Consider the following 18786-nt stretch of genomic DNA (forward strand, 5'->3'; position numbering starts at 1 on the left):
TACATAATGTATGCATCTTTTCTTTCAGATCGAGCTTCAGCGACGCTAAGCATGCCTCCAACGGCACAGGCTAGTTCCCGAACTCGGGGGCTAAGCACCAATCAGTATTCGGAATATCTCCAGTGGCTCAGCTAGCTCCCAGGCTCGGGGGTTGGATGCCGCAAAACCACTCGACGTGGCTCCAACGACTTACCTGGCGCATAAGCACGGGGGCTGGATGCCGCAAGACTACTCGAATGATGACCTGAGTGAAGATTCAAGACCCTCGGGTTGATTATTCAATCAATCCAAGGCTCGGGGGTTGATAAGCTACACCCAACAATCGATTTTTTCAAGTCGAAAGAGGAAGATTCAAGATTTTGACCCTCAGCCTGATTCTACGATTCAACCTAAGGCTCAGGGGCTACTCCATATGGAGTGCGACTTTCGCTGCCCTCCATACACGAAGACTACAAAATCATGTTGATCAAGACTTTGAGCACACCATAGCCTCATGGCAGCTTTGAGAAGCATTGAAAGATTCAGCCTGACAAAGTACTCGAAGAGCACCAAGACTACTTGGCGAATATCTCAAGACTACTCGAAGACTGCTGCATTTGACTATGAAGCGCTCGGGGGCTTGACGGGGATACATCCCCAGTACCCGCAAGGAAGGAAGAAGTCAGACTCCTACTAAGATTCCCCTGTAATCCGACTAGGACTAGTCCCGAGTACTCCTACTAGGACTCCTCCTTGTAATCCGACTAGCACTCTGCCCCCTGGAGTATATAAAGGAGGGCAGGGGTACCTAGCTCGGCGGGTCAGACCTCAAGGTCATACCTCAAAGATCCCTCAGGACCAGAACATACATCAATACAAACCAACACACAGGACGTAGGGTATTACACGATCTAGCGGCCCGAACCTGTCTAAATCGTGTTCCTTGCGTCACCATTGATTCCTTCATTCTCGACGATCCTTACCGCATAAAAGACCACCTAGGGTACCCCCTAGGCGGGTTGCCAGTCTAAAACACCGACACGGCACTCGCCGACTACTGCGGGCGGCTCGCCGACGACTACTCCGACCACATCGTGACGCTCGCTGACGACTACTTCTACTACTCGTCTCGACTACAAGGCTAGTCGAGGGCGGATTACTCCAACTCCTCGTCTCAACTAAAAAATTAGTCGAGGCAAAACTTCGCATCATCGACAACTAGTTAGAATCGCCTCCGACTAGTCAACTTCGTCAACAACCGTTATGGCTTTATCAACGACCGTCACGGGTTCGTCAACAATCATCCACAAATCAAGCTAAGTCACTTTTCTAAATTATTTTCCAGCTTACTTTCCGCTTGTGCGCAACACGCGCTCTACTCGCCGAAACTCTTGCGCACAACACGCACTCTACTCGCCGGAGGGCAGGAAACTCGTGCGCAATCGCGCAGTCTCTTTCTTATCACAGTAGCGACTACTCTCACTTTTGTCTTCTCTTAGGGTCACTACTCTTCTCGAGCAGAACACACCTTAACTCGTGAAAGCCTCAGGCACATCTGTCACGACTAAGCCCATATGCGTATACGAGACAAAGGTCTCACACACGTAGTGGCAACGGCTACCCGGAGACTGAAAGTCTAAGCGTAATAGGCTAACTACTCGGGAAGAGTATGACTGAAATAAGAGCTTGACTCGCAACTTCATATTGATCACTGAATAAATTTCAGCAGTTTCAAAATCCTACAAATATGCTACATAATGTACGCGTCTTTTCTTTCATGTCAAGCTTTGGCGATGATGCTCGTCGCGACACCAAGCGTGCCTCCAGAGGCACAGACTAGTTCCCGAACTCGAGGGCTAAGCACCAATCACTACTCAAAATATCTCCAGTGGCTCAGCTAGCTCCCAAGCCCGGTGGCTGAACGCTGCAAAGCTACTCGACGTGGCTCCTATGGTTCACCTGGCGCATAAGCTCAGGGGCTGGACGCCGCAAAAACTACTCGGATGATAACTTGAGTGAAGATTTAAGACCCTTGAGATGATTTCTTCAATCAATTCAAGGCTCGGGGGCTGATAAGCTACACCCAAGACTTTTTTCAAGCTGAAAGAAGAAGATTCAAGATTTTGACCCTCAACCTGATTCTGTGATTCAACCTAAGGCTCGGGGGCTACTCCATATGGAGTGCGACTTTCGCCGCCCTCCATACATGAAGACTACAATATCATGTTGATCAAGACTTTGAGCACACCATAGCCTCATGGCAGCTTTGAGAAGCATTGAAAGATTCAGCCTGACAAAGTACTCGAAGAGCACCAAGACTACTCGGCGAATATCTCAAAACTACTCGAAGACTGCTGCATTCGACTATGAAGCGCTCGGGGGCTTGTCGGGGATACATCCCCAGTATCCACAAGGAAGGAAGAAGTCAAACTCCTACTAGGATTCCCCTGTAATCCTACTAAGACTCATCCCGTGTAATCCTAGTAGGACTCCTCCTTGTAATCCGACTAGTACTCTGCCCCCTGGAGTATATAAAGGAGGGCAGGGGTACCTAGCTCGGCAAGTCACACCTCAACACCCAAGCGCAGGGCGCAATATACAAACACCCCTAAACAGGACGTAGGGTATTACGCTACTCTAGCGGCCCGAACCTGTATAAATCTGTGTCTTGTGTCCTCGCTTTTACCTTCAAGTTCCAGGTCCAGCGATCCCCCGCTACACATTCTGCTACCTCGGGTACCCCTTGGTAGATGGCCGGTATAAATCACCGACACCATGGTTTCTTAAAACTACGATATCAAAATATACGTCTTTAGCTTCTAAAATTATATGCTCCCTCCGTTCCAAATTGTAGGTCGTTTTAACCTTCTAGATTCATAAATATTATTATGCAGTGCATAATAATATTTATGAACTAAAAATGCAAAATGACCTATAATTTGGAACGGATGGTGTAGTTTTCTGCTCTCAAAACTAAACTACGAGGTTCAAATAGGCCGTGCAGTATGGTTTCTGGGTTGCTTTTCAATTCGTAACTACTCTAAACTCAGGTCCGTATAAACAATTATAGGTCACATAGAACCGGTTCTCCTCTCTGGGGTCTATTACTAGAAAAATGAGAATTCGTCCTTGAGTACTAACGTGCGAAATTAGTACCGGGTAGAAATTTTTATTCTCAAAGACCTTTTAGTACCGGGCAATAACATCAACCGGTACTAAATCACCATTTAGTGCCGGTCGGTGTTATCGCCCGGTACTAAAAAGGCCTCGACCATTTAGTACCGGACAATAACACCAGTACCTTGTGGAGAGGCCTAAATGTCACATGTTATTTTAAAAGTAAAGCATATCTAACTCAAGTGCGAAGCTTGAGGTCATCGGTTTGAATCCTACGGACCACGCACACGCATATTACGCGTGAAATTCGCGTGACTTGTCACTTGGGACAATGCGCATGTGCGGGACCCGTTCGTTATATTTTTTTTCCAAATTTTTTTGGGCGCAACACTTCACCAGTAGTGGTCCCATCCTCTCGGAGAGCAGGAGTCTTTTTTTTTTCCCTCACATTTGTTGCTTCCTACTTCGGTCCTTCCCTTTGCCTCCTGGACGTCTTCGTGCGAACTTTAAAGTGCGATCAACGTATCATCAAGCACCACCTTTCGTTGTGGTTTCTAGAAAAGCTCTAGACAATGCCACATGTTCGTTATCTTTAAGCTAAGCATCACCATCTCGAATGCATTATCTTTCGAAAGGTTCCAAATTAAATATCTTGCTGCAATTGTTAATTGTCGAAGGTCTTTCGCGAAATTTAGTACATGTTGGTTTTTAGCGGATTTCGGTATTATTAGCTAGAAATCATAAAAAAATGGCTTTGCACTTTGCGCATTTAAGTACCAGATTATAATTAAAACTGAGACTGTTTGGATCCATACATAGTAAAAGCTAGGAGTTGGATTATTGCTTTGAGATATCAATATAGTCTATAATGTCAGCTGGGATGCAGGACAGATGAATGGTGGTAATGGCGAGTAATTTTCAGTAAACTCTAATATAAAGTTTGGTCATTCTGCAATCACAAAGCTGGTAAAAACTAGAGTCGACTCGTGAAATTGTTACATAATCTGGGTTAAAGATCATAAAAGCTTGATCCCAAAGCTGCTGTTCCTCGAGCTAAAGTTTAGTCCGTGTCACATCGAATATTCGGAGGCTAATTAGGAGGATTAAATATGAGTTAATTATAAAACTAATTGCACTGATGGAGGCTAAACGGCGAGACGAATCTATTAATAATTTGACAATATGCTGCTACAATAAACATTTACTAATGATGAATTAATTAGGTTTAATAGATTCGTCTCGCTACGGATTTTGTAAATAGTTTACATTTAATACTTATAATTAGTATCTAAACATTTCGATGCAGGATCCCTGATCTCTGCTGATCTAAACCGGGCCTGAAGCTTTATTAAGAAATGATGACTCCGTTCTAAAGTTCTTTCCCCCAGGCTTCTCTCTTCCATCCCACGTCGAATATATGCTGTGCCCCCCAGGCCCCAGCTGTTCCACACGTCTCTTCACTCTTCCGTCTCGCCTCGTCCAACGCTTCCTCCTCCCCCCACCCGGCCGGCCCCATGGCCCACCACCACTCGCCGTCGCCGTCCGGGAGCAGCAGCCGCCGCCGCCTGTCGGAGCTGCTGGGGGAGCAGCAGGAGCCATTCTACCTCGACCTCTACCTCCTCGAGAAGGGCTGCTCCCCCGCCTTCCTCGACGCGGCCTCGTGCGGCGGCGGCGCCAGCGTCTGCTCGACGTGCTGGCCGAGGGCCCGCAGCACCGGCGGCAGGTTGCTGAGACGGCCGGCGGCGAGGCGCAAGAAGGGCCGCGGCGTGCTCAGGCTGCTCCTCTCCAAGATCCTCAGCGGCGCGACGACGACTGCGCCTGCTGCGGCGGCGGCCAAGAAGAAGCGGCAGCAGCGACCGGCCGCTATTGGCTGGCGCCGCCCCGATGCCGACGTGAAGCGGACCACGCCGGTACGTTCCGCGAACGCCGGTGTCCCGGCTTCCCCCAGCGCCGTCGAATGCCACCACCGCACGGAGGTTGACGAGGAGCGCGAGGAAGAAGACGATGGCGAGGACGAGGACGAGGACGAGTCGTCGAAGAAGCAGCTGAGCCCGGTATCCGTGCTGGAGCGGCGCCTGTTCGAGCACTTGCCGCCGCCGCCGCACGCGCAGAGTAAGCAAGCATCCATCTCTTTCGCACCCGTAGAGAGCTCAAAGTCTGACGCGCCATTAATTGCAACCACCGGCATGCAGAAGCCTTCGTCCTCTTCAGCGAGCTCCTCGAGGCAGCCTGCACACCCACCACGCTGCTGTCCCTCCTCGCCAACGCCAAACAGTTCAGAAACAGTTCCAAAGACGGCGGCGGCGGCTCAACGCCGACGACGACTCCACGCCGATTCCGGAAGAAGAACAACAGTCATGCGCGACGGGAAGACACGCTTCCGTTCGAGAGAGACCTCGCCACGGCGACCGCGCTCGTATCGTCCGAGCTGGCCGGCGCGAGGGTCCGTCCCGAGCACGTGGGGCCGGAGCGTGAGGACATCGCCGCCGACATCGCGGCGGCGGTGCTGGACGCGATGACGGAGGAGGCGGCGGCGGAGCTGATGATGACGATGAGGATGGACCAACCATGGGTGTGCGGCTAACACGGCGGCGACGGCGACCTCCGTTGTTGGGTTTCTGGTGGGGTGATGTACGTATCCCGGGCGTCGACGTGTGCGCGTATTCTATGGGTGATTGATGGTGGCGTGGCGGGTTTCTTGGTTGACGAGGGCAGGCGCGTGTAGGTTTGGGTTTATTTTGTGCTAATTGCCTGTGATAGGGCCTGGCTAGCTACCCTTTTTGGTTGTTGGCGTGACAGGGCTTGGCACGCATGCTAAGACTAACGGAGCTTGTAAGTATATGGTGGTTAACATGCACGGTGAGATTGTGTTATTAACCGAGAGATAAGAACAGAGATCCTAGCTCTTTTTAACTATAATGAGCATTGAACATGTGTGTGTCTTTTAAGATTACTGAATGCAAGCAGTGCAGGATGTATGGGAGATATGGATGAATTCAGATGTTCTCTGCTGGGCATGTCAGGAGATGATGTCTATAATTAGTATATATGCCTTCGTAAATTGAGCTGTATTTTCTCGGTCGGGACGAATTTGAATTCTATGCGCGTCCGTACGTACGTGCAGCTTTGTACACTAGCATGCAGTGCACCGCACGTGCGACAAAACAATGCGTTGCGGGCGGCCAGATGGCCACGATGGGCATGCGCTTTGTCTTGGGTTTATCGGCTCTGTTTTTTTTTTTGCGAAAATTTATCGGCTCTGTTCATTCATTCGGTGGCAAAGCATATTGGCTGACATGAACCGTGCGCTGCTAGGCATGCATAGCCACCTTTGCACATCTTACTAGCTCGGATGTACGGTCGCACGGATGTCACACGTGCAGGCACAAATGCAACAACTACAGATTGTCACTCTTCATGTAGCCAAGGCGCGAACTATGTCGAATTTCGTGATTTTTATTTTTTGTCAAAAAAATACAAGTGTTCAAAAAAGAAAATTCTTCGACTAGACAAGTAGAAGGAAAATGAAGGAAAAGTTGCGATGTGCAAAGCAGGCATGGACGGCACAGTGCACGCGCGAGTACTGTACGGTGCCACGGGCGGGACGCGGCAGCAGCAGGCCAGCAGCCAGCCACTGTACTCGCCGGTCAGTAGCACTTGCCGTCCGTCGCCCCTTGACCCGTGATCGACCAGCCGACGATCGGCGAGTCGGCGACCACGGACGGCAGCGACGGCTCGCGAGCTAGGAGCAGAGTACGCTGTACCGGCCACCGCGTCCTCTGCTCTGCTTCCGTCCGTTATGTGAGGAGGATGTCCCGTCCCGTTCCGTTCCGTGCGTCCTGGCGGGCGGGCAGAGCATCTCGGGCGAGGGCGACGTCGGAGCGACCGCCATCATTCTTCCTCTTTTTTTTGCCCATTCGAATAAAAAAAAACAACGATGCCTTAACCGAACTAAATCACAGGTGTGCGTCCGCCGTTGAACTGAGAGGGAGGCCGGAGGCGTACGTGCGCGCTGTATTTCTTTTCGTTTCTATACGTGGAGGACGAAGAGAACCACGGGAACGGGACGGGTCCCACCTCCGAAAATCCGTGCGGTTTGGTGCCCGCGCGCAACTTCAACAGTCTTAAAAAAAAACCTCCTCAAAATTATATATCGAGAGCTCTACTATTCTTTCAAAATCATGTCATCCCACAACATCCCCAATAATAAATCCTCAATACTTCGAAACTGACCACGTTAGCACGTGGACCCTCCCGTCCAATGGCCGTTGTCCCGCCACCGCCGTGGCAGCTCGAGGTGCGGCGCTTCGCGGCGGCTCGCGCCGCAAAGATCCGCTCCCTCCACACCACCATCTCAGGGCGCCTCGATGATGGCAGCGGTCGCTCCTAGAAGAAGCCACGCTCCGAGCGCTGCTGCACCACGAGGCACCTCCCCAGCAAGCGCGCCGTTGCTGAAGCGGAGACGACTCAGCCGGGACTGGAGAGGTGGGTCCCGCAGGGAAGGGGAGCTCCTCACAGCGGAAACAATCAAGAAGGGTGAGGCAGCGGCGGGAGCTCGCTGGCAACCCCGTGGAGGGGATTTGTCTTGCCCGTCGGTGCCCAGGTGAGGTGAGCAATGGCGATGTGTTGTGAAGGAAAGGGAGGATTTTTTGTTCAGTGCGCTAGAATCTAAGAATCGGAAATTTTGAGGACGAGCGGTTCGGGAGGAATGGGGAAGGATCGGACTCCCGCATACATGCGGGGTGATAGAGGTGTTTTTTACGTCTACAGGAAAGATGAGGAGCTGTTAGAGGTAAGTTTTTTGTAAATAAGATTTTAGGATAATTTTAAAGGAGCGTTTGGAGTGCTCTTATCCTTGTCGCTCGCTGCGTCCGACGATCCCTCCGTGCGCTGCGCACCGCATCGCCTTCTTGGAAATGGGACGATCAAGCCGCGTGCTTCTCCTCTCCACTCTCCCCGGCACTTCTGCGGCGTCACCTCTAGCAGCACGCATACTCGTCTGACTCGCTACACGACCCCGCAGGAGGATTTCTTGAATCCAACGGAAACGACAAAAATACAACAACCACCCAAGAAATATTAAAGGGATCAATAACGGACGGCGGTGGACCACATTTGCTTAGCCCGCCCGTCTCGAGGATCTATTTGCTGTGAAATGTCGTGGCATGGCGTGCAAAAAAGATGTTTTCCTTGAAGAATCTATGTGCCAAAATAGTACCTAGCCTTTAAAAGGATGATGAAACTGTCAAAAGTTCTCATTCCTATAGACGACACAGGAGCAGCTACTTTTACACATTCTCGGCCTTTTTCCAGTTTCCTGCCCATGCCGGAGCCACTACGGGCTTTGGGCTTGTCCTTCTTAGAACCGGCCTTTCCAGGCCCAGAACCACCCTAATAATTCAGCCATAACCATAATTATTTCGTGAGGAGAATCATGCTTTGGCCTCTTTCCTAATCCCCCATTTGTCTGTTCTCACTTGTGAACCCATCCCGCCGCCCCCCTCCCCTGTCTCTCTCTAATCCCCCTTCCCCGCCGCTCTCCCCACCGTCTCCGCGCCCCCGCCGACGCCGCAGGCCGCGTCGGTGAGTGCCCTCACTCCCTCTCCCCCGCGCGTTTACCCGCCAATCTCTGGATTCCCGCTTCGATTCGGGGCCCGAGGGTTCTCGCTGGGCTGGATCCCTGTCTGAATTTTGGTTTCTGCTATCGCAGGATTGGTCGGGTCTGGTGCTCGGGTGAGGTCCGCGCGGGGCGGCGTCAGGCCGTCGGCCGATGGCGGAGCTGGTGGGCCCGCGCGTCTACAGCTGCTGTAACTGCCGGAACCACGTCTGCCTCCACGACGACATCATCTCCAAGGCTTTCCAGGTCCAAACCCCGTGAATCACCTTCCCCTACACTTCCGGTTGAGTTGCTTGTTCGTAGGAGTCACCATCTCAGCGATTATGTGCTTATCTATCCATCCTAGGAGTTAAGACCTTTGTTCGCTCCGAGAATCGAATCCTGTTTGTTTAGTGGGTGTGGATCGACAAATTGTGGTGGGCCTGATAGATTTGTGGTTTTCAGCTTCAGCAATTTTTTTTTCAGCAAATGGATGATAGGCAATAGTTGGGGAAAGCGTGAATACTTCTAATTGCTCTCTTGCTTCTGCAATTTGGTACAGAAATGAAATGGTTTGAGGTCTGCAATGTTGGTATCTTATGGTTTGCGTATCTTTGTCTTTCTAAATCCTACTATCTGGCTTCATGAATCATGACTACATGGCTGTACTTTCAATCACTTATTGAGATGCACTCTTATTTGTTGCTACGGTGCTAAAAGCACAATCTAAAACTAGTGATCTCTATTACAGTGGCTGAAACTGTTTATAAGCAGAGTATCATTTGGGCCTGAAAGTCCTTATTAGATTGCGTCAATTGGGACTTCTACTAGTGCTTGGAGGATGACACCTTCTTCCTTTTTTCTATTTCATTAGGGGCGGAATGGCCGCGCCTTTCTGTTCTCTCACGCCATGAACGTAGTTGTGGGGGCAAAGGAGGATAGGCAGCTTATGACAGGGCTACACACGGTTGCTGATATCTACTGTAATGATTGCCGAGAGGTGCTGGGCTGGAAGTATGAGAGAGCGTACGAGGAGTCACAGAAATACAAAGAAGGAAAATTCATATTTGAAAAGGCAAAGATTGTCAAAGAGAACTGGTAATATCAAAGATTTGGCGCACCAAATGTTTGCTGAAGATAATATGGTCATTATGTGTGTTTTTAAATGTTTGGATCCTTGTAAATAGCTGTTCTCCATGGGGGTCCAATCCTAATGTAAAGCACACTTATTCCTGTTCGTTTGTGTGGATAAGATACAGCTTCTGGTTATTTGTTATGGAATCATGGCCTCTAATGTGCTTAACTTAGTGGGTCCTCAAGTAAATTTTACATTCTTTGTCCTGGATGGTAATGTTGTGGAATTGTTGTTGGGTCTTATCAGGTTAATGGAATATCAATGTTCAATTCAATGTTCATGTCTGTAAGAACATAATAAGCAACTATGGTTCCTTGAAAAGGGTATAGCTTAGTCGACATGGAACTAATTTTATATTAGCAAATGAAACATTCGTACAAGAGGCCCACTGTCGTATTCTCAGTTCCTTATTGTTCTGCATGTCTTTCTCTGCAAAATGGTGTATTGATGTTACTCATGTCAGTCGGACTCTATTCTTTAATAAGGGAGCTTGTATTTGATACGTTTGGTTAAGGAATTGGTCTTGCATTTGATCTACTTATTAACAGAAGTGGACTACTCAAGCATGGTTACTTATTTTTCATCATTAGTCATTCTTTTACTAACTGCTTTGACCTGCACTACATGGGCAAGTTGCAAATCTGCAGAGTTGGGGATGACCTGTTCTTGTAAAATTGTAATGCATTGCAAAGGGATCAGGGTTCATGTTTAAACTTATGACCCTTTTATCTTTCCACTTAGATTCAGCTTCAAAAATCTTGCTTTAGCTGTTTCTTGGTTATTTCAAGTAGAAATTTGCATCACGCTCTTGTTTATAGTCCCCGGGTTCCAATTGTGTGGCCTGATGTTCTTGGTGACATCTGTGAAGTGTCACAATTGTTCCTTTTTGTTTCTGTGGATAAATACTGCTGTGTTTATTTGTTCCTGAACCATGGCCACCGATTTTGTTTAACTTGTGGTCTAAAAATAATCTTTACAATCTTCGTCTTGTGGGAGAATGTTGCGTGGGAATTGTCTTTGGGTATTATCAGGCATGATGAGATATTAATGGCTAGTTCTTTTCTCAGTTTTGTTGGAACACAATAAAGATACCTATGGTTTCCTGAAAACTGAAAAGAAGATGGCTGTAGTTGACATGGAACTGATATCAGATTAGTATGCAAACCATTTATAGGAAAGGAACTGTGATGAATGAGACACTGCAGTTGTTATGCATGTCTTTCTATCTGAATTTCTATGTTGATTTTACTCGTTGCAGTCGGGATTCGCATGAGACACTGCAGTTGTTATGCATGTCTTTCTCTCTAAATTTCTATGTTGATTTTACCCGTTGCAGTTGGGATTCGCTGGTTAATGATGGAGATTGTGTATGATACATTTGTTTAACAAATTGTTTCCAGCTGTAATATTTCTATTGTCTAAAGTAGACTAATCAAACCTAGTTACTTCTTTTGCATCATATTACTAACTCTGTTGACTTACACTTGCTGCCTATGTAGGCAGGTTGAAAATATTCAGAGCTGGGGATGACCTCTTTTGATAATGCGTAGCAAATGGATCTTGCTTTAGTGTTCAAACCTACAATTGGATTAGGTTGGATCCGAATTCCGGTTAGAAAACCTCAAGTTTCGCTGTCTCTTTGTTATCACAAGTCAAACTTGCATATTAGTCTGTTGGTCAGCTGTCATGCGAAGAAAAATCCTTGATCTGATTGTTGGTTCGTGAGGCTTTTCAGGTACTGCTGAGTCTTGATAGTTGCCCAAATTTAAGGCAAAGTGATTTGGGATGCAGCTGGATGTGCAGCCTGACCAAATCGTGGCTAAATGGAGTGTTTCTGGAGTATCATCTACGGTGGATCTCTTCGAGTCTGACATGGTTTAGGTGTGAAATACTGGTACAGAAGATGAAAGTGACCACTATATGTAGGTCCGAATTCTGGTGCCTGGTGATGCTTACAGGTTTGTCCGTATGGACATCATGAAATTGACCGAACAGCATGTGCAGGTAGACAAAGTCCGTAGTTCCAGAATTTTAAGAAAGACACTGGATACACATTATTACACTCACAGCACAGTAGTGAAGCTGAAACGATTGCATTATTGCATTCTAGACTACAAAAATCATTCCAGTCGTAACAGATTATTTAATTTGCAATCACATGCCCAAGTGCTACTGGCAATATAAATTTCGAAACACTATGACAGCAGCCATTGTTCTTAGACGACCATTGACCAGTAGTTCGTTAGCACTCAGGGCATCATGACCTCACAGCACATGTAGTCGGTCATTTCAGTACCTACCTCAGGTTGTACAGTGAAGGGTACGGCAGTTAGTTGCAACCCTATCAGATCAAGTGCAGTACAACTCAACAGATGGAAAGAGAGACATAATTGTGGTACAAATACAAACTATCTTCCTTTAACATGGATACAATCTTCCTACACAACCAAGTTGTTATACAAGTTTTTTTTTCAAGTAAAATTCGCGCGTTCCAAACAGGCCCTTGATTAGATGGTGTTCGGAGGAGAGGGATTACATGAACAGTTTTTAGCATCAAACCCCCCTATGCAAACAGGCTACGGATAAAAACACAGGTGGTATGGTCATACATTCACAATTACACGTGCAGTTTTCAACTCCCTGTTCTCTCCTCCAAACACAACTATACTCAATTACAGTGAAGCATTGAATCTAGTACAAGTCCTCATTGACCACCTCTTTCTTCTTCTTGCTCTTCTCCTCCGATGAGCTCGCCTCTGCCATCTCGACGCCGCCGTCGCTGTTCCCATCGGCGTTCGCCACCGGTGCCACCTTGAACTTGGCGTAGATGTCCCCCCTGTAGAAGTTCCTGGTCCTCCACACCAGCACCAGCGACACGATCGCTCCGGCGAAGGTAACGGCGGTGATGATGAGGAAGGGTCTCTTGAAGCACACCACCCCCTTGCAGATCTTGTCCCCGACGGCCGCGACGCCGTCGTGCTGCCTGGTGGCCTCGGCGTCGTACATGCGCCCCGTGACGATGACATTGAGCACGTAGGCTCCGGCGGGGCTGGCGGCGGAGCCGAAGTTGAAGAGCGAGGAGTAGTACTTGAGGCCGAAGACCTCGGAGATGATGGCGAAGAGCAGCGGCCACTGCGCGCCGAAGCAGAAGCCGATGATGACCGAGGCGGCGTAGAGCGCGTGCGGCACGCCGAAGGCGATGAGGAGGTGGCCGATGCAGGAGACGAGGAGCACGGCGGTGAGCGCCAGCGGCCGCGGGAACCGGTACCGGGCGAGGAGGAACTCCGAGATGTAGCCGGCGCCGGCGCGCCCGGCGTAGTTCCAGATGCTGATGAGGGAGACGAAGGTGTTGATGCTCTTGGCGGGGTAGCCCAGGGACTGCCCGATCTGGGCCATGTTGTCGATCGCCGTCAGCGTGCCGCCGATGCCGAAAACGGAGATGACGAAGAGCACCAGCATCTCCACGCTCACCAGCGCCTGCATGATGGAGTAGTCCTCGCCCAGCGCCGGCGGCCTGAACATGTTGGTGATGCAGCCCATCCCGCCGCCGGCGCACAAGGGCGGCGATGCCTCGCCGTCGTCCTTCTCGGTAGCGGTCGCCGCCTTTGGCTCCTCGACGGCGATGGCCGGCGGGTGCTGGAGCGACTCCTCGAGCTGGGAGGCGGCTTTGTACTCCTCCCTGACGACGACGCCGGCGGGGCTGAAGAGGATGATGAGCAGCGCCGTGGAGGTGACGATGTAGGCGGCGTGGGAGAAGCGGACCTGCTTCTGCACCACTATCATGACGAGGAGGTAGGCGGCGAGGGCGATGGAGAGGTAGAGGAAGTGGTAGAAGGGCGTGTTGTACGCCTTGCCGTCGCCGTCGGCGCGGCGGCGGGCGTAGGGCAGGACGCGGATGGTGTAGACGGTGAAGATGTTGAAAGCGGCGGGGAGCCAGGCGACGAGGAGGACGAGCGAGGCGGCGTCGTCGCCGTAGATGGCGAGGTAGAGCTGCGTGTAGATGGCGCCGCTGAGGCCGACGAAGGACTTGAGGAGACCGATGACGATGCCGCGGCTCTCCGGGAAGTTCTTGACGCAGGCGACGAGCGCGCCGGTGTTTGAGAAGGTGAGCGCGTTGGCGCCGAAGCAGATGTAGAAGCACATGAGCCACACGGGCGGCGCCGCCGTGCGGCCCGTGAGGGCGAGGTAGATCATGAGGTACCCTGCCAGGTTCATGCCGGCGCCGATGAGCAGCACGGCCCACGTGGGGGCCACCTGCTGGACGAGGCCGGAGATGATGCCGACGTTGGTGCCGAGGTCCTTGAAGAAGGAGAGCTTGTTGAGGGTCTCCTGGTTGTAGCCCAGCTTGGAGCGGAGCACCTTAGAGTAGAGCGCGAAGATGTAGGTGGAGCCGGACGCCGCCATCACCACGATCGAGGCGAACACCACGAACCACCGGCTCTGCACCACCCGCCGCGCGAACGCCGGCGTGCACATGGAAACCTCGCCCCCGCCGGCCATGGCTGATCGACGACCGAGATCGATGCCTCCGGCTCTAGCTACCCTCTTCCTCCTTCCTCTGTCTGTGGAGGTGGAGATGGCTACGACGGAGGCACACCGCTAGCTGGGCGTGGTGTGAGGGCTTCTTATAAGGACGTGTCCACTAGGAGTCGTTGACTAGCAATGCAAATGTGTGCAGTGGACAGACAATGACAGCTATGACTGGTGCACAGAGATTGAATCTTGGGGAAATTAAATATCCCAAGTGTCTAAGTTGATGATCCTCTTACTAATTAATCATTAAGAAACCACGGAAAATCGATTAGGATGTGGCTTGGTCGATTTGCAACATAACCACACAAAGATTCCTGTCACTTGATGCATCATGAAGAAAAATAACTTTGTAATATGCAATTCTGTTATATATTCCATAAAAGCTAAAACTTATACTTTACATATTGTTAATGAACCCTATCTTCAAAAGTTTTTTTTCAAAACACAGTACAAAGTATAGACACAGATACTCACATAAAAGTTATCAATTTATGAAATAACTACAAAACATGATGATGCTTTTGCAAAAAAAAAGAAGAAAAACATTCTAGTAATGATGATGATCAAGTATTGAAGTATGTAGTTGTTGGACGAGACAACAAAATCTCCCGAAATTAATTAAACTAGAGCTGCGTTGTGGGGATTTGATTCGCTGCTGTCGGCATTCTTAATTCGGATACACAGGTGCATCTTCCGGAACCAGTGGAGATACGCACAAGCAAGTCCAAATCTGACAGCTACATGCGGCTGCTCAAAGCGACGTGTTCGCTAGCAGCCGGTTGACTTCACCATCACTAGTATAGTTGTATCCATGCATCATGCATGCGTTACAAAATATGCCAAGTGTTCATCATGCAGCTGCAAGCTGATGTTTAGCTGGATGAAGAAGATTTTGCGGATCACGTGTGGACATGTGGTTCGCTGTCGCTGCAATTCTTAAACCAACTTGTAGAATCTCTCAGTTCGAGGGACGTGTGGGGGGAGAACTGTTTTTTTTTTTTTGCCATTCTTAGGGTTTGTTAACATTATACGATGAAGACATTTGGGGGTTTTCTTTCTTTCAACATTTGGGTTGTATATATGATTATTTGAGGAATAATTACCTATTACAATATAAAGTACATTATAATGATATTCTACACAAAGTAGAAAAATACTGAACAAAGTAATGCTGAAACTACTGAACAGAATGCAAAGCACTACTGGCGTTCAGTGGTTAGTGGTGACCAGCCAGTAGTCAGGGTCCATTGTTATTACTGGGATTTTTCTGTGCAGTACATGTTAGCACGTACTTGTACATATAGTATAACGACTAAAAAATATTTTTAAATTTGAGCAAATTACAATACCAGTGTACCGATTATAAACTGTTGAACACATGCTGGTACGAGGGCAATGAACGTACTCATCATATATGGATGAACTTCATAATCGGAAATAAATATTCCTTTATGTACAAACGATGCTGGTTGAAGACTTGGAGTACTTCTTATGTTTGCATCTCTGTCAGCTAACTCTGCCGGTTTTTTTATCTTGTCTCTTGTATTACTTTTAAGGCTGCTACTATGTTAATCACATGACATGAGGTAGGACTTGAATATACATATACATATACATATACATATACATATACATATACATATACATATACATATACATATACATATACATATACATATAGATATACATATACATATACATATACATATACATATACATATACATATGTGTGTGTGTGTTTGTGTGTGTGTGTCGCCATTCTTAATTCCTCTCACTCTTCAGCAACAGAGTAGATAAAGCTATAGAGTGCACATCGAGTCCGAAGGCACGGACGACCGGCAGCCGTGGACACTTGACTAGTACTATAATGTCCACGCATGCAATGCCTGCACCTGACAAACAGCTAATCAAGCTTGGCAATATAATTTGCTAGATGATTAGATTAATGGCTGCAGTTCGCTAGCGCACGTCTAGCTATGTGCTTGATTAAAGCGACGGGAGCTGCACGCTTCCATATTGATTGAGTAGAGTAATCGATCAGAATGCATATATCCTGGTGTATTTCGATTAATTTGGTTGCTTGATGAACCGTCTTTAGGCCGGTCGATTGGTTGATGGTTGCCAGATTATATCAAGATCTGCGCGTACCACGGGGGCATGATGCTCATGCACTACTACTAGAAATATAAGTATTGGTCCTCGACCTAAGTACTGGTTGTTTTTTGTCCGGTACTGATGTTAGCATTAGTATCAGGTTTAAAATTGGGAATCCTCGGATGCCTTTTCGTACCGGGTTGGTACCTTGGTGTTATGACCCAGTACTAATGCTCCTAAAACTTTTAGTACCAGGTCATAACACCACCCGGTACTAAAGGGTTACTTTTGATACCGGATTGTGGTATGACCCGGTACTAAAGGTCTCTCCATGGGTTTACTTCAAAAGGAAAGTATATCTACATCCATCACATGTGCTGTGTAGGTGGAATGGTAAGGAAGGATCACGCCTTTTTAGTACCGATATAGCAGTCATAACACCACCCGGTACTAAAGGGTCACTTTTGATACCGGATTGTGGTATGACCTGGTACTAAAGGTCTCTCCATGGGTTTACTTCAAAAGGAAAGTATATCTACATCCATCACATGTGCTGTGTAGGTGGAATGGTAAGGAAGGATCGCGCCTTTTTAGTACCGATATAGCAGTACCGGTTGCACAACCGGTTCTAAAATGGGTTTGACCGGGTGGGTATTGTTTTTAGTTATTAAGTTGTTATACATATTAATATTGGGAACTAGCTAGCGGTAGGATAGTGATAGAATCCGATGTGAATTCGAAACTAGGCTTTCATGAACTGGCTGAGCCCAACATGTATCTGGCGCACTACTATATAAATAGATTAAAAGCTAAATATGATATGTCTGTATGAATTACCGAGCCCAGGTCATGCGATCTTGATCCACCGACTCGATCTCGAGCCCAAGCTAAAGCTGGACCCGATGTATCGCAGTGATGAGCTTGATCGTATCGTGGTTTAGTCTTTGTCCATTTCATGATTGAGTTGCATTGATACGTTCAGTTGAGTTTTGTTTTTTCTAGTTGGCCTAGTGATCACGCTCTGCTTGATTCTTGTTGACTATAAAGTGTATGTGCGCAGCTGCACATGATTTTTTTTTATTGTAAGTATGTGCTAGGGGTCTTGTTGACTATAAAGTGTAAGTGCGCATAGCTGCATATGAATTATTTTTTATTGTAAGTATGTGCTAGGGTACCCGTCACAGAAGGAGTTTGATATGAGTAATGGCAGCTGTTTCAATATATATGTTATCCACAATTCATTTAGAGCTATTTAATAGCCTATTTCTTATACTATACGACGCACATGGTGTGTTTCATTTTGCTAAACTATATCTATTATATCAATTATTCTATAAATTGGATATAGCAATAGAACTCAGCAAAATTCTTTTATTTTAGATAGAAGAAAAGATGTTTGATTATTGTTCTTGCTAAGCCACCAGTATAACATTAAATAAATATGTTGAAACAACTGCTACAATATATTGTTTAATACATTTGTTTTCTTGGTGATACGAGACACAATTATTTACTTTCTGTCTGTCACAGTTTGTTTGGATATAGAGCTCAAGTTGTATATACATATGGTTTACCGAGCTCGATCGGCATTGAAAGTTGTACGTCTGATTCAGATAACAGCTAGATTACTCGACGATAGCTTCTGAAACGACTACTCCTTCTCTGACTATATATGTAACTATCAACTGGCTGGAGGGAGAATCGTCGTCCAAGGATAGGGATCGGACATGGCGTCATGGGTGTATATTCCTTCTTGCCCGGACTTGCCGGATGGAGTCGGGCGTTGAATAAAACAAACATATACTGCGTCCATGCACCTTTTTTTTTCCCCTTTCTGTTCATGACGATGATAATGACGGAAGATAATTAATGGCTGCATTGCGCGGCTGCATGTCCTCGAAAGGGTACAGCTTCTTTCCCTTGGATGAATGAAGCGTCGACCTCTATACAACGCGATGAGACGATCGTCGTAGATTATTGAGCAGCAGATGACAGCTGCTAGCTTTTGGTGATATATAGGAAATGAAATTGGAACCCATGCCGGAATGGCCGGAGAGTGAGGTGCCCAGCTGCATGCCGACCTCGCGCCTTCAGTGTTGTGCCTTTCCTCTACGTGGCACCTCCTTCGGTGGTCCTTCTTCCTTGTGATCGAAAGGGACCTCTGCACGAGCAAAGGCAAAGCCAGCACATTGCTGGCTGCAATATAGGATCAGGGTACACTGGTAGAGAACTCGTCATTAGTTCCGGTTGGTAGGGTGCATATCTCCCGAAAATCCATCCGGGATAAACCAATCGAGATAAAAGAAGGTCTTTAGTCCCGGGTCCTTCAACC

The 18786-nt window shown here is 47.9% G+C and overlaps 3 protein-coding genes across 3 annotated transcripts; 2 read left to right on the plus strand and 1 right to left on the minus strand.

Moving 5' to 3' along the window:
* The first annotated feature begins 4424 nt into the window (after positions 1–4424).
* On the plus strand, positions 4425–6044 carry LOC101762958. Its single transcript, XM_004962615.4, has 2 exons — positions 4425–5208; positions 5289–6044. The coding sequence occupies exons 1-2, from the start codon at positions 4611–4613 to the stop codon at positions 5678–5680; spliced, it is 990 nt and encodes a 329-aa protein (XP_004962672.1). The 5' UTR covers positions 4425–4610; the 3' UTR covers positions 5681–6044.
* A 2499-nt stretch (positions 6045–8543) lies between these two features.
* LOC101763364 (protein yippee-like At4g27745) lies at positions 8544–10101 on the plus strand. The gene is made up of 3 exons (XM_004962616.3): positions 8544–8679; positions 8807–8959; positions 9567–10101. Exons 2-3 carry the CDS (start codon positions 8867–8869, stop codon positions 9792–9794), a joined length of 321 nt encoding a protein of 106 aa, XP_004962673.1. The 5' UTR covers positions 8544–8679; positions 8807–8866; the 3' UTR covers positions 9795–10101.
* Positions 10102–12217: 2116 nt separating this feature from the next.
* Positions 12218–14414, minus strand: LOC101763766. Its single transcript, XM_004962617.2, has one exon. It carries the CDS (start codon positions 14325–14327, stop codon positions 12519–12521), a length of 1809 nt encoding a protein of 602 aa, XP_004962674.1. The 5' UTR covers positions 14328–14414; the 3' UTR covers positions 12218–12518.
* Between the last annotated feature and the right edge of the window lie 4372 nt (positions 14415–18786).

The sequence above is a fragment of the Setaria italica genome, chromosome III, assembly GCF_000263155.2.
Source record: "Setaria italica strain Yugu1 chromosome III, Setaria_italica_v2.0, whole genome shotgun sequence".
NCBI classification, from domain to species: Eukaryota; Viridiplantae; Streptophyta; class Magnoliopsida; order Poales; family Poaceae; genus Setaria; species Setaria italica.

Bases quoted from the DNA above. Each gene is read 5' to 3' on its own strand.
- LOC101762958 (XM_004962615.4), top strand. From the start codon at position 4,611: ATGGCCCACCACCACTCGCCGTCGCCGTCCGGGAGCAGCAGCCGCCGC. The intron at 5,209-5,288 runs GTAAGCAAGCAT...ACCGGCATGCAG, and splicing joins GCCGCCGCCGCACGCGCAGA to AAGCCTTCGTCCTCTTCAGC.
- LOC101763364 (XM_004962616.3), top strand. From the start codon at position 8,867: ATGGCGGAGCTGGTGGGCCCGCGCGTCTACAGCTGCTGTAACTGCCGG. The intron at 8,960-9,566 runs GTCCAAACCCCG...CTATTTCATTAG, and splicing joins TCATCTCCAAGGCTTTCCAG to GGGCGGAATGGCCGCGCCTT.
- LOC101763766 (XM_004962617.2), bottom strand. From the start codon at position 14,327: ATGGCCGGCGGGGGCGAGGTTTCCATGTGCACGCCGGCGTTCGCGCGG.